Source organism: Orbicella franksi, chromosome 9 (genome assembly GCF_964199315.1).
Source record: "Orbicella franksi chromosome 9, jaOrbFran1.1, whole genome shotgun sequence".
Classification (NCBI taxonomy): Eukaryota; Metazoa; Cnidaria; class Anthozoa; order Scleractinia; family Merulinidae; genus Orbicella; species Orbicella franksi.
The window spans coordinates 24066734-24088135 of record NC_138153.1 but is presented as its reverse complement, the minus strand read 5'-3'; the positions used below and the strand labels follow the sequence as shown (position 1 = coordinate 24088135).

Genomic DNA, 21402 nt, shown 5'->3' with positions numbered 1-21402 from the left:
TCACAAAAAGGGAGTTTAACAATAATGAAGTTCTGCCAAGAAAGTTTTTTGCATCTTTTATCAGTATAGATCTAAAAACGACATATTAGACTTCCACGTTGTCTAAACATTGTTGTCTTATATTGGTGTACATGAGAAGTCATACTGTGCCCCTAAATCGGAAGGTATTACCGCCAGGGATATAAAATATTGTACATTTCTATTTCACAACAACAAGCATTCCGACATATATAAAATAAACAAATTATTTTTCCCTTTGTAATTAACACTTTAGATATCAGCGAATGTCAATCTGAAGCCCTGGCGTCTCATCACAGCGATTATGCTCATAATTGTCACGACAATGCTAACTGTACCAACACCAAGGGATCATTTTACTGCACGTGTCACCATGGTTACTCAGGAGATGGTGTTATTTGTGCAGGTGAAAAATGTCATTAATCTGGGAAAGTTTAACGATGAGTGATACATAGGAAATGTAACTTAGATTAAGTGAACAACACCAGTTCTTCCAGAGCTACCCTTACCCAGACAAGACAAACTAAAATTTGAATTCTCTCTACAGTTGATAAAAATCATACTGTCACAGTAGCCGAACAACCATGGTGTAGTCTTGGTAAAGCAATGAAGCCTGTATTTCCATAACAATCCTTGTTAAGATGACTTTCTAAAAAATTCCTATCTAATGAAATGGTACAGCTATTAAGGAATTGACAACTGAAAACTCAATATAGGATTATCTGATGCTCCAGGTTCATGCCGTTTCCCAAGAAAACAAAATAAATCTAGATTTACGGAAGTAAACCACACAGTTCATAAAACCATACCATTTTTCTTGTTCAGACGTAGACGAATGTTTTCCGAGTCAGTTATCTGACCCACACCTTCATCTTGCTCACAATTGCCATGCTGATGCCAACTGTACCAACACCAAAGGATCATTCTACTGCACTTGTCTTAATGGCTATTCTGGTAATGGAGTGGCTTGTTTAGGTAGGTGATTCTCATAAAGAATATATCTAATCATGTCATTATGTCCAGAGGCTCATATAACTCAATAGTGCGGTATTACCCATTAGCAGGAACTGACTAATTCCTGTAAGTGCTCCAGTTTTTCAGTTCCTTGCCCTCCTTGACGTGTTGTCTTCAAACGAAATAAACGGCAGAAACAACAAGCACGGAACTATGAAATGCTGCACTGTGAAAAATGATAAGGTTCACCACATTATTGTGAACGTTTAGTTTCCTGTCTATAGTCGACAAAAATTCATTCGCCGCTTAATAGCTCTTGTAGACACTGTGGTCACATGCATAAGTGCAACTAACAAGTGAAGCGAACAGGACGTATTTCATTAACATCAACGAAAAATGCACTACGAACAATTATGCCTGGACATGGCAGAATTTGGCATGAAGAAGGATATTCTATCATCCAATTTCTCACTCAGATCTACTATACCGTACTCACTTAGTCACCTATCAGTGTACCATGAACCTAGATCAAAGTTATGCAAATACTCTAATCAGTGACGACTAGAACAGGCAGCGCCACGAAACCATCAACAATGGTATGTCTCCAGGTAATTTCCTGACGCTCTCCATGCTTTTAGTCAGTGGTGTTTTCATACTGGAATTCTTCAAGACTGGCATACACTTACAGCGCAAGTGCAAGCATAAGAAACAAGGTGTGTGTTAACCGTGCGATAAGTATACGCACAAGTTAACACACCAAGGCAAGTGCGATGGCTTTGCTTTATACTGTGCGCAGTGCCTATGCTAATTTTCAGGGGCTTGTAAGATTTGGATGCATCAATCATCGTCGTCGTCGACTTTCTCTCCTTAACCTGAAGAATTTGGCAAGGTGCTCGCCGTCTAAAGGCTGCTTTGACCACTGCTGTTCAGATTGTATTGGCACCGCCTCAGAGGAGTGTGGGTAAGACCGAGTGCATGCAAAGGCTGAGCAAGAGCCTGATCTTGACCCACAGGCGCTCAAAACGACATTTTGCGGATTTTCCTAACAGTTCATCGTTCACTCATTCATACTTCTGGGAGGAGATATGCAGTGCGACACGAAAGTCGCACGATACAAAAATCACGATCAGCAGTCAAACACGGGCCAGTATTGTCATTCATTGGGCTTTTAGGGAAAAAACCAGAGAGGTTTGTTGCATGCTGCTACTACATTACTGATCTTAGCACTGAGCCTGTGTTGCTAAGCATGCCCTGCTTCCAATGCTTTCTTGTTCTCTGATTGTGCAGACTCTGTGGTGGCCGACTCTTCAAAGCAGTACGGGCAAGACTGGTGTGATGAACTTTCCGGTTTACCAAAGGAAAGTTCTGGGAACTCCTGATCCATATTTTCTGTTTACTTTTTGATTTGTGGAAATGAAAAGTTAGTTTGGAATAATTTAGTTTGAGTGATTTTTTCAAAGTCTAACAAAATGATATAATCACGACAAAATAATATTATTCACATTCTTTGAAAAATTTACTTGTGCTGATTTATTCAAAATTACACGACAAACCTAATGCCCTTGTTGTTAAACAGTGCACATACAAGAGTTACTTCGGGAACCTGCTGACAGGACAACTGGGGTTTTACCGAAAGGAAAATTCTGTAAGGGTCCCAAAATTGTCTCAAACCTTTGGTGATCTTAGGTAATCTTCAAAAACCCTCGAAGTACTTTCCGTTAACTACTTACGTCCTTGGACTATATTTTGAATTGAATAGAAATCTTAGTTTTCACCAATATATATTATATTACGGCCTTTTCCTTTTTTAGACAATCACCATTGAGCGTTTTTTCAAGTACATTCTTACTTGGTTATTTTTCCTAGCGGCTAAACAACCATCAACATTTCGAACTTTGTATTTTAGACATCGAGGAATGTGCGGCAGAAATAGACAACTGTAACCTGGATGCAAACTGCACCAACACCAAAGGATCATTCTACTGCACGTGCCATACGGGATACTCAGGAGATGGAGTCACGTGTGATGGTACTGTAACGTTTTAATGCTTTAAGCCAGTAGGATATGCAATTGCCTCGATGAGGAATATTCATTTTCTCTACAAATTGTTCACTTGCTACTTTCAGACATCGATGAGTGTTTTCCTGACCTGATATCTTATGAATACCTTCATCTTGCTCACAACTGTCACCTAAATGCCAACTGTTCCAACACCAAAGGATCATTCTACTGCACGTGTCATACGGGATACTCTGGAGATGGAGTCACATGTGTTGGTAATGTACTCTATTCTCCTCCATTCTACTCTACTCTACTCTATTCTCATCCATTCTACTCTACTCACCTCTCATCTCTTCTACTCTACGTCAATGTGCTTGCGCACTAAATTACTCTAATCTACTCTCTATCACTCTACTCCTCTACATTCTACACTTCTTCATTATGTTCTACTTTTCACTTCAAATTCCTAAGCTCTACACTGCTAAATTCAATTCCACTCTATTCTATGTTGCACTCTACTCTATTCCACTTTAGTCAACTATATGTACTCTACTATATTTTATTCTTCTGCCTCCTACTTTAATCTAATCTACACCTCTGCTCTACTCTACTGTACTCTCCTCTCCTCTCCTCTACTGTACTGTACTGTACTCTTCTCTACCCTACTCTACTCTACTCCACTCTGTTCTATTTTACTCTATTCTACTCTACTTTACTCTACTCTCCTCTACTCTACTCTACTCTACTCTACTCTACTCCACTCTACTCTACTCTAGTCTACTCTACTCTGCTCTACTCTACTCTACTCTACTCTACTCTATTCTACTCTACTCCACTCTACTCCACTCTACTCTACTCTACTCTATTCTACTCTATTCTACTCTACTCTACTCTACTCTACTCTAATCTACTCTACTCTACTCTATTCTAGTCTATTCTACTCTACTCTACTCTAATCAAATGTACTCTACGCTACTCTTCGCTACGCTACACTACATTACTCTACTCCACTCTACTTTACTCTACTATACCCTACTTTACTCTACTCCACTCTACTTTGCTCTACTCTATTTTACTCTACTCTACTTTACTTTACTCTACTCTACTCTACTTTACTCTACTCTACTCTACTCTACTCTACTCTACTTTACTCTACCCTACTCTATTTTACTCTACTCTACTCTACTCTACTCCACTCTACTCTACTCTTCTCTACCCTACTCAACTCAACTCCACTCTACTCTAATATACTCTACTCTACGCTGCTCTCATCTGCTATACAATACTCTCTTCTGCTTTACTCTACCCTGCTGTACTCATTTGCACTGACTCTTCTGTAAACTACTCTACTTTACTCGACTTCACTCTACTCCACTCTACTCTACTAAGCTCTATCATACTCTACTCTTCTCTACTAAACCACACCCTACTCAGCCCAACCCTACTCTCCACTGTTTACTCTTCTTTAAATTACTATGCTCTACCCGACTCTACATCACTCCGTTCTACTCTTTCCTTCTCTAAACTACGATCTTATTTAGTGATGTAATGCACTACTTCAACCTTAGATGTAGTTTACTATACTATACTCTACTTTACTCCACTCTACTCTACTCTACTCTACTCTACTCTACGCTATTCTACTCTATTCCACTCTGCTTTGTTTTGTTATTAATTAGATTAGTTATGCTTTTGAAATACTTTAAACTTAAGGGTCATGCAAATAACGAACTTTGTACTTCTCTACTCTACCCTACTCTAACCTAGGCTACGCTTTTTCTACTTTACTTCAATTCACTTTATTCTAATCTTTTCAACTCCATTCTACTCTTTACTATGTTCTACACTACTGTATCCCACTTTAGTCAACTATAGCTACTCTACTATATCCTTTACGTTTGCCTCCTACACTATTCTGTTTTATAGCTCCACTCTACTTTAGTCCACGTAGTTTAATGTACTTCACTCTACTCTACTCTACTCACCTCTACTTCACTCTACTCTATTTTACTCTACTCTACTCTACTCTACTCTACTCTACTCTACTCTACTCTACTCTACTCTACTCTACTGTGCTCTCCTCTGCTCTCCTCTACTCTGCGTTGCTCTGCTGTGCTCTATTCTACTCTACTCTACTCCACACTACTCTAATGTACTCTACTCAACTCTACTCTACTCGGTTCTACTCAGCTCGGCTCTACTCTCCTCAACTCTACTCTACTCTACTCTACTCTACTCTACTCTACTCTACCCTACCCTACTCTACTCTACTCTACTCTACTCTACTCTACTCTACTCTACTCTACTCTACTCTACTCTACTCTACTCTACTCTACTCTACTCTACTCTACTCTACTCTACTCTACTCTACTCTACTCTACTCTACTCTACTCTACTCTACTCTACTCTACTCTACTCTACTCTACTCTACTCTACTCTACTCTACTCTACTCTACTCTACTCTACTCTACTCTACTCTACTCTACTCTACTGTGCTCTCCTCTGCTCTCCTCTACTCTGCGTTGCTCTGCTGTGCTCTATTCTACTCTACTCTACTCCACACTACTCTAATGTACTCTACTCAACTCTACTCTACTCGGTTCTACTCAGCTCGGCTCTACTCTCCTCAACTCTACTCTACTCTACTCTACTCTACTCTACCCTACTCTACTCTACTCTACTCTACTCTACTCTACTCTACTCTACTCTACTCTACTCTACTCTACTCTACTCTACTCTACTCTACTCTACTCTACTCTACTCTACTCTACTCTACTCTACTCTACTCTACTCTACTCTACTCTACTCTACTCTACTCTTCTCTACTCTTCTCTTTTCTACTCTACTCTACTTTACTCCACTCTACTCTACTCCACTTTACTCTATACTACTCTACTCTAATCTACTCTACTCTACTCTGCTAAATTCCACGTTAATCTACTCTACTCTACCATACTCTACTCTATTCTACACTACTCTACTTTAATCTACTCTACTGTGCTCTCGTCTACTCTACTCTAATATGCTGCACCAGAGTATACTCTACTCTACTTCTGTCTATTCTCTTTAACTCTACTCTACTCACCTCTCCTCTAATCTACTCTAATCTAATCTACTCTACTCTACTATACTCTAATCTACTCTGCTGAGCTCAACTCTAATCTACTCTACACTATTTTATTCTACTGTACACAACTCTACTCTACTGTACTCCACTCTACTCGAATAGTTTACTCCACCCCACTCTACTCTACTCTACTCTATTCTACTCCACTCTACTCTACTCTACTCTACTCTACTCTTCTCTATTCTACTCTACTCTACCCTACTCTACTCTACTCTACTCTTCTCTACTGTACTCTACACTACTCTACTCTACTCTGCTCTTCTCTACTCTACTCTACTCTACCCTACTCTACTCTACTCTACTCTACTCTAATCTAATGTACTCTACGCTACTCTTCGCTACGCTACACTACATTACTCTACTGTACTCTACTTTACTCTACTTTACCCTACGTTACTCTAATCCACTCTACTTTACTCTAGTCTACTCTATTTTACTCTACTCTACTCTACTCTACTCTAGTCTACTCTACTCTACTCTCCTCTACCCTAATCTACTCAACTCTACTCTACACTAATTATACTCTACTCTACTCTACTCTACTCTACTCTACTCTACTCTACTCTACTCTACTCTACTCTACTCTACTCTACTCTACTCTACTCTACTCTACTCTACACTACTCTACTCTACTCTACTCCACTCTACTCTACTCTACTCTAGTCTACTCTACACTACTCTACTCTACTCTACTCTACTCTAGTCTACTCTAGTCTACTCTACTCTACTCTACTCTAGTCTAGTCTACACTACTACTCTCTACTCTACTCTACTCTTCTCTACTCTACTCTACTGTACTCTATTCTACACTACTCTACTCTACTCTACTCTACTCTACTCTAGTCTACTCTACTCTACTCTACACTACTCTACTCTACTCTACTCTACACTACTATACTCTACTCTACTCTACTCTAGTCTACTCTACACTACTACTCTCTACTCTACTCTACTCTTCTCTACTCTACTCTACTCTACTCTACTCTACACTACTCTACTCTACTCTACTCTAGTCTACTCTACTCTACTCTACACTACTCTACTCTACTCTACTGTACTCTACTCTACTGTACTGTACTCTACACTACTCTACTCTACTCTACTCTAGTCTAGTCTACTCTACTCTCCTCTACCCTAATCTACTCAACTCTACTCTACACTAATTATACTCTACTCTACTCTAATCTACTCTAGTCTACTCTACACTACTACTCTCTACTCTACTCTACTCTACTCTACTCTTCTCTACTCTACTCTAATCTACTCTACACTAATATACTCTCCTTTACTCTACTCTACTCTTCTCTACTCTACTCTACACTACTCTACTCTACTCTACTCTACTATACTCTACTCCACTCTACTCAACTCTACTCTACTATACTCTACTCTACTCTACTCTAATCTACTATACTCCAGTTTTCTCTACTCTACTCCACTCTACTCAACTCTACTCTACTATACTCTACTCTACTCTACTCTATTCTACTCTACTCTTCTCTACTCTACTCTACTCTACTATACTCTACTCGACTCTACTCTACTCTATTCTACTCTACTCTTCTCTACTATACTCTACTCTACTCTATTCTACTATACTCCAGTCTTCTCTACTCTACTCCACTCTACTCAACTCTACTCTACTATACTCTACTCTACTCTACTCTACTCTATTCTACTCTAGTGTACTCTACGCTACTCTACTCTACTCTACTCTACTCTACTCTACTCTACTCTACTATACTCCAGTCTTCTCTACTCTACTCCACTTTACTCAACTCTACTCTACTATACTCTACTCTACTCTACTCTATTCTACTCTACTCTTCTCTACTCTACTCTACTCTACTCTACTCTTCACTACTCTACTCTACTATACTCCAGTCTTCTCTACTCTACTCCACTCTACTCAACTCTACTCTACTATACTCTACTCTACTTTACTGTACTGTACTCTACTGTACTGTATTCTACTTTACCCAACCCTACTCTACTCTACTTTACTCTACTCTACTGTACTCCACTCTACTCTACCCTACCCTACTCTTCTCTACTCTACTCTACTCTAATCTACTCTACTCTACTCTTCTCTTCTATACTCTACTCTACTCTACTCTTCTCTACTCTACTCTACTCTACTCTACTTTACTCTTCTCTTCTCTACTCTACTCTACTCTACTCTACTCTACTCTACTCTACTCTACTCTACTCTACACTACTGTACTCTACTCTGCTCTACTCTACTTTACTTTTCTCTAATCTACTCTACTCTACTCTACTCATCTCTACTCTACTCTACTCTACTCTACTGTACTCTACTGTACTCTACTGTACTCTCCTCTACTCTGCTCTACTCTACTCTACTCCACCTTACTCTACTCTACTCTACTCTACTCTTTTCTACTCTACTCTACTCTACTCTTTTCTACTCTAACCTACTCTACTCTTCTGTACTCTACTCTACTCTCCTCTACCCTACTCTACTCTACACTACTCGTCTCTACTGTACTCCACTGTACTCTACTCTACTCTGCTCTACGCCACTCTCCTTTTCTCTACGCCATTCTACTCTACTATAGTCTACTCTACTCCAGTCCACACCGCTTTACCCTACTCTACTCCACTCCACTCTACTCTATTCTTCTTTACTGTACTGCACTCCAATTCACTCTTCACTGCTCTACTCTTCTCCACTTCACTCTACTATACTGTACTGTACTGTACTCCACTCTACTCCACTCCACTGCACTGCACTGCACTGCACTCCACTGGACTGCACCCTATTCTACTCTTTTCTACTCTGCTCTACTCTCTTCTACTCTACTCTACTCTACTCTACTCTACTTTACTTTACTTTACTCTATTATACTCCACTCTATTCTACTGTCCTCTGCTCTGCTCTGCTCTTCTCTATTCTGCTCTGCTCTTCTCTACTCCACTCTACTCTAGTCTAATATACTCCACTCTACTCTACTCAGCTCTACTCAGCTCAGCTCTGCTCTACTCTACACTACTCTACTCTACTCTACTGTTCTCTACTCTACTCTACTCTACACTACTCTACCCTACTCTACTCTACTCTACTCTACTCCACTCCTCCGCACTCCACTCCACTCAACTGCACTGCACCCTATTCTACGCTTTTCTACTGTGCTCTACTGTCTTCTACTCTACTCTACTCTAATCTACTTTACTTTACTTTACTTTACTTTACTCTACTCTACTCTATTCTACTGTCCTCTGCTCTGCTCTGTTCTGCTCTTCTCTATTCTGCTCTGCTCTGCTCTTCTCTACTCCACTCTACTCTAATCTACTATACTCCACTCTACTCTACTCGGCTCTACTCAGCTCAGCTCTACTCTACTCTACACTACTCTACTCTACTCTACTGTTCTCTACTGTTCTCTACTCTACTCTACTCTTCTCTACTCTACTCTACTCTATTCTACTCTACTCTGCTCTACGCCTCTCTCCTTTTCTCTACTCTATTCTACTCTACTCTAGTCTACTCTACTCCAGTCCACACCGCTCTACCCTACTCTACTCCACTCCACTCTACTCTACTCTTCTTTAGTGTACTGCACTCCAATTCACTCTTCACTACTCTACTCTTCTCCACTTCACTCTACTATACTGTACTGTACTCTCCTCTCCTCTACTCTTCTCTTCTCTACTCTACTCTACTCTACACTACTGTACTCTACTCGACTCGACTCTACTCCACTCTACTTTACTTTTTTCTACTCTACTCTACTCTTCTCTACACTACTCATCTCTACTTGACTCTACTCTACTCTACTGTACTCTACTCTACTATCCTCTCCTCTACTCTACTACTCTACTCCACCCTACTCTACTCCACTCTACTCTTTTCTGCTCTACTCTACTCTACTCTTTTCTACTCTACTCTACTCTTCTGCACTCTTAACTCTACTCTCCTCTACCCTACTCTACTCTACTCTACTCTACTCTACTCTACACTACTCTGCTCTACGCCACTCTCCTTTTCTCTACTATATTCTAATCCACTATAGTCTACTCTACTCCAGTCCACACCGCTCTAACCTACTCTACTCCACTCCACTCCACTCTACTCTTCTTTACTGTACTGCACTCCAATTCACTCTTCACTACTCTACTCTTCTCCACTTCACTCTACTATACTGTACTGTACTCTCCTCTCCTCTACTCTTCTCTTCTCTACTCTACTCTACTCTACACTACTGTACTCTACTCGACTCGACTCTACTACACTCTACTTTACTTTTTTCTACTCTACTCTACTCTTCTCTACACTACTCATCTCTACTTGACTCTACTCTACTCTACTGTACTCTACTCTACTATCCTCTCCTCTACTCTACTACTCTACTCCACCCTACTCTACTCCACTCTACTCTTTTCTGCTCTACTCTACTCTACTCTACTCTTTTCTACTCTACTCTACTCTTCTGCACTCTTAACTCTACTCTCCTCTACCCTACTCTACTCTACTCTACTCTACTCTACTCTACTCTACACTACTCTGCTCTACGCCACTCTCCTTTTCTCTACTATATTCTAATCCACTATAGTCTACTCTACTCCAGTCCACACCGCTCTAACCTACTCTACTCCACTCCACTCCACTCTACTCTTCTTTACTGTACTGCACTCCAATTCACTCTTCACTACTCTACTCTTCTCTACTTCACGTTACTATACTGTACTCTACTCTACTCTGCTCTACTCCACTCCACTGCACTCCACTCCACTCCAACGCACTGCACCCTATTCTACTCTTTTCTACTCTGCTCTAATGTCTTCTACTCTACTCTACTCTAATCTACTTTACTTTACTTTACTCTACTATACTCCACTCTACTCTACTCTATTGTATTGTCCTCTGCTCTGCTCTTCTCTACTCCACTCTACTCTAATCTACTATACTCCACTCTACTCTACTCGGCTCTACTCAGCTCAGCTCTACTCTACTCTACACTACTCTACTCTACTCTACTCTACTGCTCTCTACTCTACTCTACTCTACTCTACTGTTCTCTACTCTACTCTACTCTACTGTACGCTACTCTACTCTACGCTATTCTACTCTACTCTACTCTACACTACTCTACACTACTCTACTCTACTTTACTCAGCTCTAATCTACTCTACTCTACTCTACTTTACTCTACTGTACTGTACTTTACTCTACTCTATTCTTCTCTACTCTACTCTACTCTATTCTACTCTACTCTACCCTAGTCTACTCTACTCTTCTCTACTCTACTCTACTCTACTCTACTTCACTCTACTCGAATACTCTACTCTACTCTACTCTGCTTTATTCTACTCTACTTTACTCTACTCTACTCTAGTCTACTCTACTCTACTCTAATCTAATCCACTCTACACTATTCTATGCTGCTCCACTCCACTCTAGTCTACGCTACTCTACTCTACTCTACTCTACTCTACACTACTCTACTCTACTTTACTCTACACTACTCTACTCTACTCTACTCCTTTCTACTCTACTCCACTTTACTCAATTGTACTGAATTGTTATCTACTTTATTCTTTTTTGCACACATCCTCGGTCTATTGTAGGTCTACTACTCTAGTACAATCTACTCTACTCTACTCTACTCTACTCTACTCTACCCTACTCTACTCTACTCTACCCTACACTACTCTACTCTACTTTACTCTACTCCTTTCTACTCTGCTCTACTTTACTCAATTGTACTGAATTGTTATCTACTCTATTCTTTTTTACACACATCCTCGGACTATTGTAGGTTTACTACTCTAGTACAATCTACTTTACTCTACTCTTCTCTACTCTAGTCTAATCTAATCTACCTTACTCTACGCTACTCTTATCAACTCTACTCTATTCTAATCTACTCTTATCTATTCTACTCTGCTCTATTCTATACACATCCACGGTATATTCTAGATCTACTATTCTAGTTTACTCTACTCCACTGTACTTTACCTTACTCTTCTTCATTGTGTGCCAAAGATTTACTTGACTGGATTCGTCTTTCCTCTACTCTACTCTACTCTACTCTACTTTACTCCACTCTACTTTACTCAGCTCTAATCTACTCTACTCTACTCTGCTCTACTTCACTCTACTCTACTCTACTCTTCTCTAATTAGCTCTACTCTACTCTGCTCGTCGCTTATCTGCTAACCTTTATTACACTGTACTGTACTATCCTCTAATTAGATGTACTTTGCTCTGCTCTACTCTACTATACTCCACTGTACTCTTTTCTACTCTACTCTATTCTACTCTCTCTTTCGTTCTCTAAGCTACTCTACTTAACCTTCTCTAAGCTATTTTTATCCTACTCGAAACTAATCCAAGTGACTCTAAACTATTCTGTTTCACTCCACTCTTTCATTATTATTAGAGCACTCACACTATTTACAATACTACGATAAACTACAAATACTAAGACATTTCTTACAAACACAACGTACTACTTCAGCCGTATAACTCATTACTCTAAATATCATTACATAACTTAGAATACTAGCTTAGACATACTGTACAATACATTTATGTTAAACCCCAATCACAAAGGCAATAGAAAGTTACAAAGGAAACAATACAATAAATAGTTAGAGTACAGTTATTGTTTAAACAGGACAAATTGTCCCCAATTTTTTAATAAATTGAGCTAAAGATTCTTCTTAGTACAGATAGTGCTTCACTCCACTCTACTGAACTGTTGTCTACTCTTCTCTGCTCTGTTCTATTCTACTTAACTGTACTCTACACTACTATACTCTCCTTTCATATACTCTACGCTACTCAACTGTACCCTACAGAACTCTATTCTACTCTCCTCCATTCTATGCTGCCCTCTCGTACTGAATTCTATTTTTCTGTACTCTGATCTACTCTAATCTAATCTAGTCCGCTCTCCTCTACTCCATTTCAATCTACTCCCTTCTACTATACTTTACTCTCCTCCACTGGCTCTTCGTTATTTAACTTTACTTTACCCTACACCACTCTACTCTTCTTCTCTCCTCTCCTCTCCTCTCCTCTCTTCTCTTCTGTCCACCTGTCCACGGACTACCCCTACGGACCCCCTCTACGGACCACCCCCAAAAAAGAATAAAAATAGGAAATAAATATTTCACTTACGGGTTGTCTAAGGTCACACATGGACCGTATAGCGGCTGCCAGAGGCGTCAATGTATGCTTTCGGCTCGACCTTGTTGAGCTGCGTCGTTGCTGTACTTTGCGACGGCGATTAGCCACGACAATTATTATTATTATTATTATTATTATTATTATTATTATTATTATTATTATTATTATTATTACTTGTGTCGGCAAGATTTCGAACGTTACAGTGTGCAAATGTAACATTTTCGGGTTCAGGCTCGAGCGCAAGTCATATCATTACACATTGCCGTTTCCTTTACTGTGGCGAAACAGTGTATGAAAAACCGGGAAGCCTCCAGGAAGCCTCTGGGAAGCCTCGAAATTTGTGCTCTTTCCCCTCTGCCATTTTGTTCGGCCCATTCTCGCGTGGATTCGTGAACTCGTTCCAAGCTTCATAATTTGCTCAGCGGAATTACAGATACAAACAAACTTAATTAAACAACCTAAAAACACACCTCCCATAGCCCGATTGAGCCACGAATGAAAGTTAAGAACTTTCCTTCTTTTTGTCATTGGCATGTTCTTAAGCTGAAAACAGCGTTTAGGCATTTTTTTTGGAGGGGGAGGGGGTGTTGGGCGTGTTAATTACATTTGCACCGTGTAACACTCGAAATTTCGCCGATATGAGTAATCTAATAGACAACCCATTAGTGAAATATTTATTTCCTATTTTTATTCTATTTTTTTTTGGGGGGGGTCCATAGAGGGGGTCCCTAAGGGTAGTCCGTGGACCGGTCCATGGGTAGTCCACGGAACCGGTCCATAGTGGGGATCCGCGGACCGGGGGTCAGTGTTTTCGGGTTACCCCCACTCCATTCCACTCCACTTCACTCTGCTCTACTCCGCTGCACTCCGCTCCACCCTACTCTACTCTACCCCACTCTACTCTACTCTACTTTATTCTACTCTACTCTACTCTACTCTACTCTACTCTACTCTACTCTACTCTACTCTACTCTACTCTACCCCACTTTACTCTACTCTACTCTACTCGACTCGACTCGACTCGACTCGACTCGACTCGATTCAACTCTACTCTACTCTGGTCTGCTCTTCTTTAAACTACTTTACTCTAGTTTGATCTACGCTAGTATATCCCACTTTACTGTACTTTATTCTACTCTATCTTACAGTATTCTACTCGGCTCTATCCTTCTGTATTCTCCTCTACTCTATTCAACTTTACTCTACTCTACTTACCTTACTTAAATTTGCTTCACTTTACGTTACTTTATTTTACTATACTATACTGCTGTCAACTCTATTCTTTTCTACCCTAAGGTACTCTACTTTACTTTATTCTGATCTGCTCTATCCTACTTTACTCTACTGTGCGTTAGATCCATTGTTTACTTTAATCGATTAATCTCTACTCTACTCTACTCTTCTCTACTCTACTCTTCTCTACTCTACTCTTCTGTTCTGTTCTCTACTCTACTCTACTCTACTCTACTCGACTCTACTCGACTCGACTCGACTCTTCTCTACTCTACTCTACTCTACTCCACTTCACTCCACTTTACTTTACTCTACTTTATTATAAAATCAAAAAGCGAAGTAAGTAAAATTACAAAAGTAATTTTACTTACTTTGCTTTTTGTTTTTGTTTTTCTCTAAGATGTCGATGAGTGTTTCCCTAACCAGATATCTGATGAATATCTTCATCTTGCTCACAACTGTCATGCTGATGCCAAATGTTCCAACACTAATGGATCATTCTACTGCACGTGTCATACGGGATACTCAGGAGATGGAGTCGTGTGTTTGGGTAGGTCTTTCGAATCCCGTTTTGTGCCATCTTTTACTAATTTGCGAACTTATTTATATGTTTTGATTATCGTTACTCTTTTCTTTTATTAAGACATCAACGAGTGTAACCCATCTGGATTGTCATCGGAGTATCAACACTTGGCTCACATTTGTCATGATGATGCTAACTGTACAAACACAAAAGGATCTTACCACTGCGCATGCCTGGACGGATACTCTGGCTTAGGAGAATATTGCACAGGTACAGATCTAGTGATGATTTAAGTAGGGAAGGTAGACATGGCGATGGAATTGTATAGGAGTGACATAAAGCTAGCAGGATGGTTTTGTTAGGATAATAATCAACATCATTAATGTTAATAATAGCAATCAGTTCCAGCCACTAATAATTGAGCCTGATAAGTCAATCAAGTTTGTTATAGGATCATTATTGTTGATTCGATCCTGGACCTGTACATATCAGCCGGTTCTCACTCCAGAATAGAAAAGGGCAGGTATGACTCGATTTGCTCGCTAATTCTGTGGAATATGCTTTTTCTACAATAGATATCGACGAGTGTACATCTGGCACACACAACTGCCATGCTGACGCCAACTGCACCAACACCAAAGGATCATTCTACTGCACGTGTCATACGGGATACTCTGGAGATGGAGTGCTTTGCGAAGGTGAGCTTAAGTACTTTAGGCTGTATAAGATCAGGTAAATACATATTACAAATATTCAGAATCGGTGATAAACTAACGCACCTAATAAGTCAGTATAGTGTGTGAACACAGTCAGCGTCATGATGCAGCTCTGTTTCAGGCCACGCTCAAGTTTCCTTGTTCCTATTTCTATTCAAGCTCTTGCTGGTCAGGGTCATTTTCGTACATATAGAACGTTTAATTTTGCACCAAGGAACAAAGCCGGGATTGTCTATTTCGCCCTTATTTCCATTTCATTGTTGAAATTTAAATAGTTGTCTGTAGTGTCTGGTAGAAAACGTTTACAACAACTGGCATTAATCTGAAACGGTTTTCCCAACAGCACACGAAATTTTCCAACCAACTCAAGAAATGAAAACGGTTTACCTCAACTGAACCTGGCCGAACAGTTGCCAACAGTGTGCAACCGAAAATGCCCGCCATTACCTTGAACGCGTCTTTTGGTATCTTTAAGCAAATGAATCAACGCCTGGTCATTGCAGTTGATTAGGTTATTTGAAAATTTAAGTACTTTTGGTTGAAAATAGCCGCCTCTCCTGGCAGGGTCTTTCATTACGATGCATGCATTTTGTCTAAAATCACCTTTTCTGGGGTAGAAACGACGGTTTATTTCCCTTTAAATTTACAAGAGAAAAGCACCTGAAAGTTACTAACACTCAACATTTATAGATACGCAGTATGCTTTCTAGATCTGTTGTAATTACATTTTAGATATCAGCGAATGTCAAACTGAAGCCCTCGCACCTCATCACAGCAATTATGCTCATAATTGTCACGACGATGCTAACTGTACCAACACCAAGGGATCATTTTACTGCACGTGTCACCATGGTTACTCAGGAGATGGTGTGATTTGTGCCGGTAAAGAAACACTTTTAATATGACATTACTTGATCCGCGCAAGTAACGTGAACAAGGTCACTTTTTCACGTTTTTAATTGAAATCTCTTCAAGTTATGACCATGTTGAAAAAATTCCTGCATCAGGATACATCAGATATCCACAGTCATAGTTACAACTTAGTATAATTTGACCGCTAAATCATAGTTCCTTCTGTGGCAATCCGGGGTAACTGGTAAAAAAAGTGTTGTAACGTTACCTCCACATAACTCGTTGAATCCTCCAAACATTTTTGTATACAAAGCTCTTTTATTGGAAAGTGATTACTGAAAATTAAAGAGTGATTGCTAAAGAAAGGGTGAGCATAATGTTGTCTTGTATCGCTCCAAGTGAATGTAGACGACATATATAGTAAAATCACCACCGCTGGAACCTGCTATTTCCCCAAAACATAACTGACTCTAAATTTGCGCGAAAAGTAACCACTACACGAAACTATCCTTTTTTTTCTTGTCAGACGTGAACGAATGCTTTCCTGGTCAGATATCTGATGAATATCTTCATCTTGCTCACAACTGCCATGCTGATGCCAACTGTACCAACACCAAAGGATCATTCTACTGTACGTGTCTTAATGGTTATTCTGGTAATGGAGTGGCTTGTGTAGGTAGGTGATTCACCTGGATAATCCGTCGTCATCCCAAGGAGACTGATGTAACTTAACATAATCACAGCGGTCTTACCCAACCGAGTGTAAGACTCCACTGACATTTTGATTGAAAATACAACTGTTGTCTTACGGAGAAACGTGCTCCAGGAAACGTCAGCAACCTTGCTCTCCTCTAAACTGAAAAACAAAAAGTTCGCAAGCAATTTAAAGACTATTTAAAAATTAAACCTTAATTATGTGACTAAACCACGTGAATGTTTAGATTCTACCCTGTATTCCCTTCTTGTGTGGAGAAATGTGTTGATGTACGTTTTAGTTTGAAGTTCCTGGAGTATGTAAAATTCCATTAAGGCAATTATCTTGCCTGCCTTTCCCTGGGATCGGTTCACATGCGTGACCCAGACACGCAAACAAAAGCGCACACAAGCAAAAGCACACGCTGTGAAGGAAATAAAAGGTTCTCTGTTACGCTCGGGTTAATGCTTGTATTGCACCTCCCTGCAGCTGGATTGGACGTACTTGTCTTGCATTTATCTTCATGGTTACAGAAGGCACGAGAAGTTGTCTGACTCTGGTTTTAGCGCCCTTACACCCTGTTTAGTATCCTCGCCTACTCATGCAATGAATTTAAAATATATATATTTACGACAATGTTTTTAAGCATTATTCCCTATTAAGCACGATTGTTTATAAGAGCACGCACATAGTTTGGCATGACTATCCCGTTCCATTCAGACCGCAAGGCATATGATTCTCTTGGCAACAATTTTGGCCCATAGCCTTTCCTGCATGGCTGGTAATTTGAAATAGGTAGGTCAAGTCGGGGTTCGAGCTTAGTGGCTCATCAGACCGACTCTATTTCCGGTTTTCGGTTGCATGAAGCGACCAGGAATATTTCTACGGTACCCATATATACACCTGGGCGAAGATAGGTTTCATAGTGCCTGGCCGAAAAACACCAAACATTGATCCCAGCCAGGGCTCAGTAGGTCACGATCCGGAGCGCAGCGTTAGGCCACCGCGCCAGTCACTAGGTAATCTGAAATACTTACATTGTATTGGATTCCTGCTCTGTGTGTTTCCGGCATGTTATGTTGATATTCCTTAGTTTTTGTTGTAATATTGGTTAGTGATAAGGTGAAGGTGATGAAAGAGTAACTAAAAAGCATTTCCAGAATGCTTTGGGACCGTGGAAGGCCACTACACCCCTCTGGGTTCAAAATTTTCCTACCCATATTGTCAGGGTTTGGATCCCGCTATTGCTTGTTACATGTAAGGGCATCTTTGCTGTTGCTGCTTGTGCGCTGCTCTGTCTTCAAGTTTTTGTGTTAGGTTATCTTCATGCCGAATTTTTTGTGTTTCACATTGTGCTTTGCACTTTGCTGGTTTCAGTAGCTTGAAAAAAAGAGAGCGGTTGGAACCAAGTGCACGCAACCAGATAACTCGATATTCAACCATCAGGTTTCGTTGCTTTCAGTAGAAGGCATGTGTCTTCCTGCCACACCCACCGACCGCAAATTGCTTTGGACTGCGAGCAAGACCGGTGTGAATTGCATAACGATATGTTAATACAATTTCTCCAGAGAAGAGTTCTTGAAAGCCTGATCCATATTTGATTTTACGGACATCCAAATGTGTTAGTTTTTGTAATAAATAAGCACAAGCAATTTTTTAAAGGTTGACAAATTGTATTGTGGCAAATACAATCTGTATTTCTTTCAAAAACTTTATTGTGCTTATTTATTCAAAATAGCACGAGGACCTATTGCGACCAATATGGTTACCTGGTTATCTTGAACAGAATTTCTAAAGAGCTAGCACGAGTCTTCATTAAAGAAATTTATTTCTTTCCTTTTCAGATGTCGAGGAATGTGAAAAAGAAATAGATAATTGTCACGTGGATGCAAACTGTACCAACACCAAAGGATCATTCTACTGCACGTGTCATACGGGATACTCTGGAGATGGAGTCATGTGTGATGGTACTGTAATCTACTGTTTTATTAAAAGTTTTATGTTACAACTGATCCAATATTGATGCACCCTTGTCCTTATGACCCAGTTATTGAGACCTTTATGTTGTCACCCACTATAGGAAATATTTCCTTCTTTCTTTTTTCTTACAGACATTGAGGAGTGTTTTCCTGGTCAGATATCTGATGAATATCTTCAACTTGCTCATGATTGCCATGCTGATGCCAACTGCACCAACACCAAAGGATCATTCTACTGCACGTGTCATACGGGATACTCTGGAGATGGAAATACGTGTGTTGGTAAAATGATTGCTCCTCACACAAGACTAATTATAGTTTTATGAATGAATACAAAACTTTTAAGATGTATAGCGTCCATTAAAATATTTGTTGATTTGTGCTTTTTGCTTTTTCTTAGATGTGGATGAATGTTTTCCTGATCGGATATCTGATGAATATCTTCATCTTGCTCATAACTGTCACGTGGATGCCAACTGTACCAACACTGAAGGATCATTCCATTGCACGTGTCATACGGGATACTCTGGAGATGGTGTCGTGTGTCTAGGTATCACTTTCCCATGGCATTCCATTGTTTTTATCATCTTAGCGAGGGCCAAACAAACTTAAATTAACTTAACTAAAAAGCTCAAAGTACTGCGAGATACAAAACGTTTCTTACAAAATGAAAACCCTTTTTCTAAGTACCGTACGTTTTTGTTGGTTTAAGATTGCACACGTGAAAAAAAAGAGTAAATATGTCAAAAAGCGTGGACTTATAACCACTTATTTACCTTTCTTTTAAAAGACATCAACGAATGTGACCCATCTGGATTATCATCTGAGTATCAACACTTGGCTCACATTTGTCATAATGATGCTAACTGTACAAACACAAAAGGATCTTACCACTGCGCATGCCTGAAGGGATACTCTGGTTCAGGGGAACACTGTACAGGTAGAGTTACAAGATTGCATTTTTAACAGAAGGAGTGGGCAGTAAGACATAAGAGTACCACTTTATTCAATAAAACAAATCAAGCCTCCAACTTGGTATATTATCTTTTCTCGATTACTGGGACGTACGTGTCAAAAGGCTAGATGTGAGTTAAATAATGTGCATAGCTTGTTCCTGAAAGTCAGAATGCTGAATAGCAAACTGAGGAGAGGGAAGATAGATTCATTGCAACTGAGAATGATGACGAATTGAGAAGATGGTAATACAATTCTTGAGAGTATCTACAGGTACGGTTGTCAAAATGATTTTGATATTTTGTCTTCACTAGATATCGATGAATGTGCTTCTGGAACCCATAACTGTCATTCTGATGCCAACTGTACCAACACCAAAGGGTCATTCTACTGTACCTGTCATACGGGATACTCTGGAGACGGAGTCACTTGTAATGGTAAGCTGTTCCCACCGTTTAAAGGAGTTTATGTTTGAGCGTTATATGTTAGCTGATGACAATTAAGTACCGTAAATACCCAGTATCGTGGAAAAGTATTCCATTGACAACCATTGGAGCCATTCTGCTTCCTTATACTGCACTATTCTGGGCTCCACCATTTTTCAAAAATTAAAATAAGTTAAAAACTGTATCTTGGCGTATGTGTAATTGCACCAGTACCTATTGTCGGAGATACCTGCCTTGGCCTTAGCCTCTCAAAAAGGTTCTCGCACTAAATTAAACTCTTCTTCCGATCTATGGGGAATCAATTCTGGGTGGATAGATCATACTCTCAATTGAAGCATTGGTTACAGTTCAAACCAAATGAAAGGTAACAAGAATTTTTAATTAAAATTACAGATATAAGCGAATGTCAAACTGAAGCCCTGGCGTCTCATCACAGCAATTATGCTCATAATTGTCACGACGATGCTAACTGTACCAACACCAAGGGATCATTTTATTGCACGTGTCACCATGGTTACTCAGGAGATGGTGTTATTTGTGCAGGTAAAACAAAATAGCTTTGATTACTGAAAGAACACCTGTCCATTTCGAACACTTCCTGGCTGCTTTTAGCCTCTAATTGTAAAAGCCTTAGATGTCTTAGATGAGGAAATGAGTTTGATCAAATGTTTGTTTTATCCGTTCATGTTGACGTTTTTTCTCTGTAACTCACTCCAAGACAAGCCGAAAAATTGGCCTTATGTAACTA

At 39.8% G+C, this 21402-nt stretch overlaps 1 protein-coding gene across 1 annotated transcript in view; it reads left to right on the top strand.

The window, feature by feature from the left end:
* LOC145498556 (uncharacterized) overlaps positions 1 to 21402 on the top strand; it is a 94310-nt gene that overhangs the window by 25374 nt on the left and 47534 nt on the right. The window contains 14 exon segments of the mRNA XM_081478464.1: positions 275 to 424; positions 844 to 993; positions 2879 to 3001; positions 3100 to 3249; positions 14891 to 15283; positions 15589 to 15711; positions 16462 to 16611; positions 17108 to 17257; positions 19120 to 19242; positions 19387 to 19536; positions 19655 to 19804; positions 20045 to 20194; positions 20523 to 20645; positions 21048 to 21197. Coding sequence (XP_081334590.1) covers positions 275 to 424; positions 844 to 993; positions 2879 to 3001; positions 3100 to 3249; positions 14891 to 15283; positions 15589 to 15711; positions 16462 to 16611; positions 17108 to 17257; positions 19120 to 19242; positions 19387 to 19536; positions 19655 to 19804; positions 20045 to 20194; positions 20523 to 20645; positions 21048 to 21197 — 2235 coding nt within the window.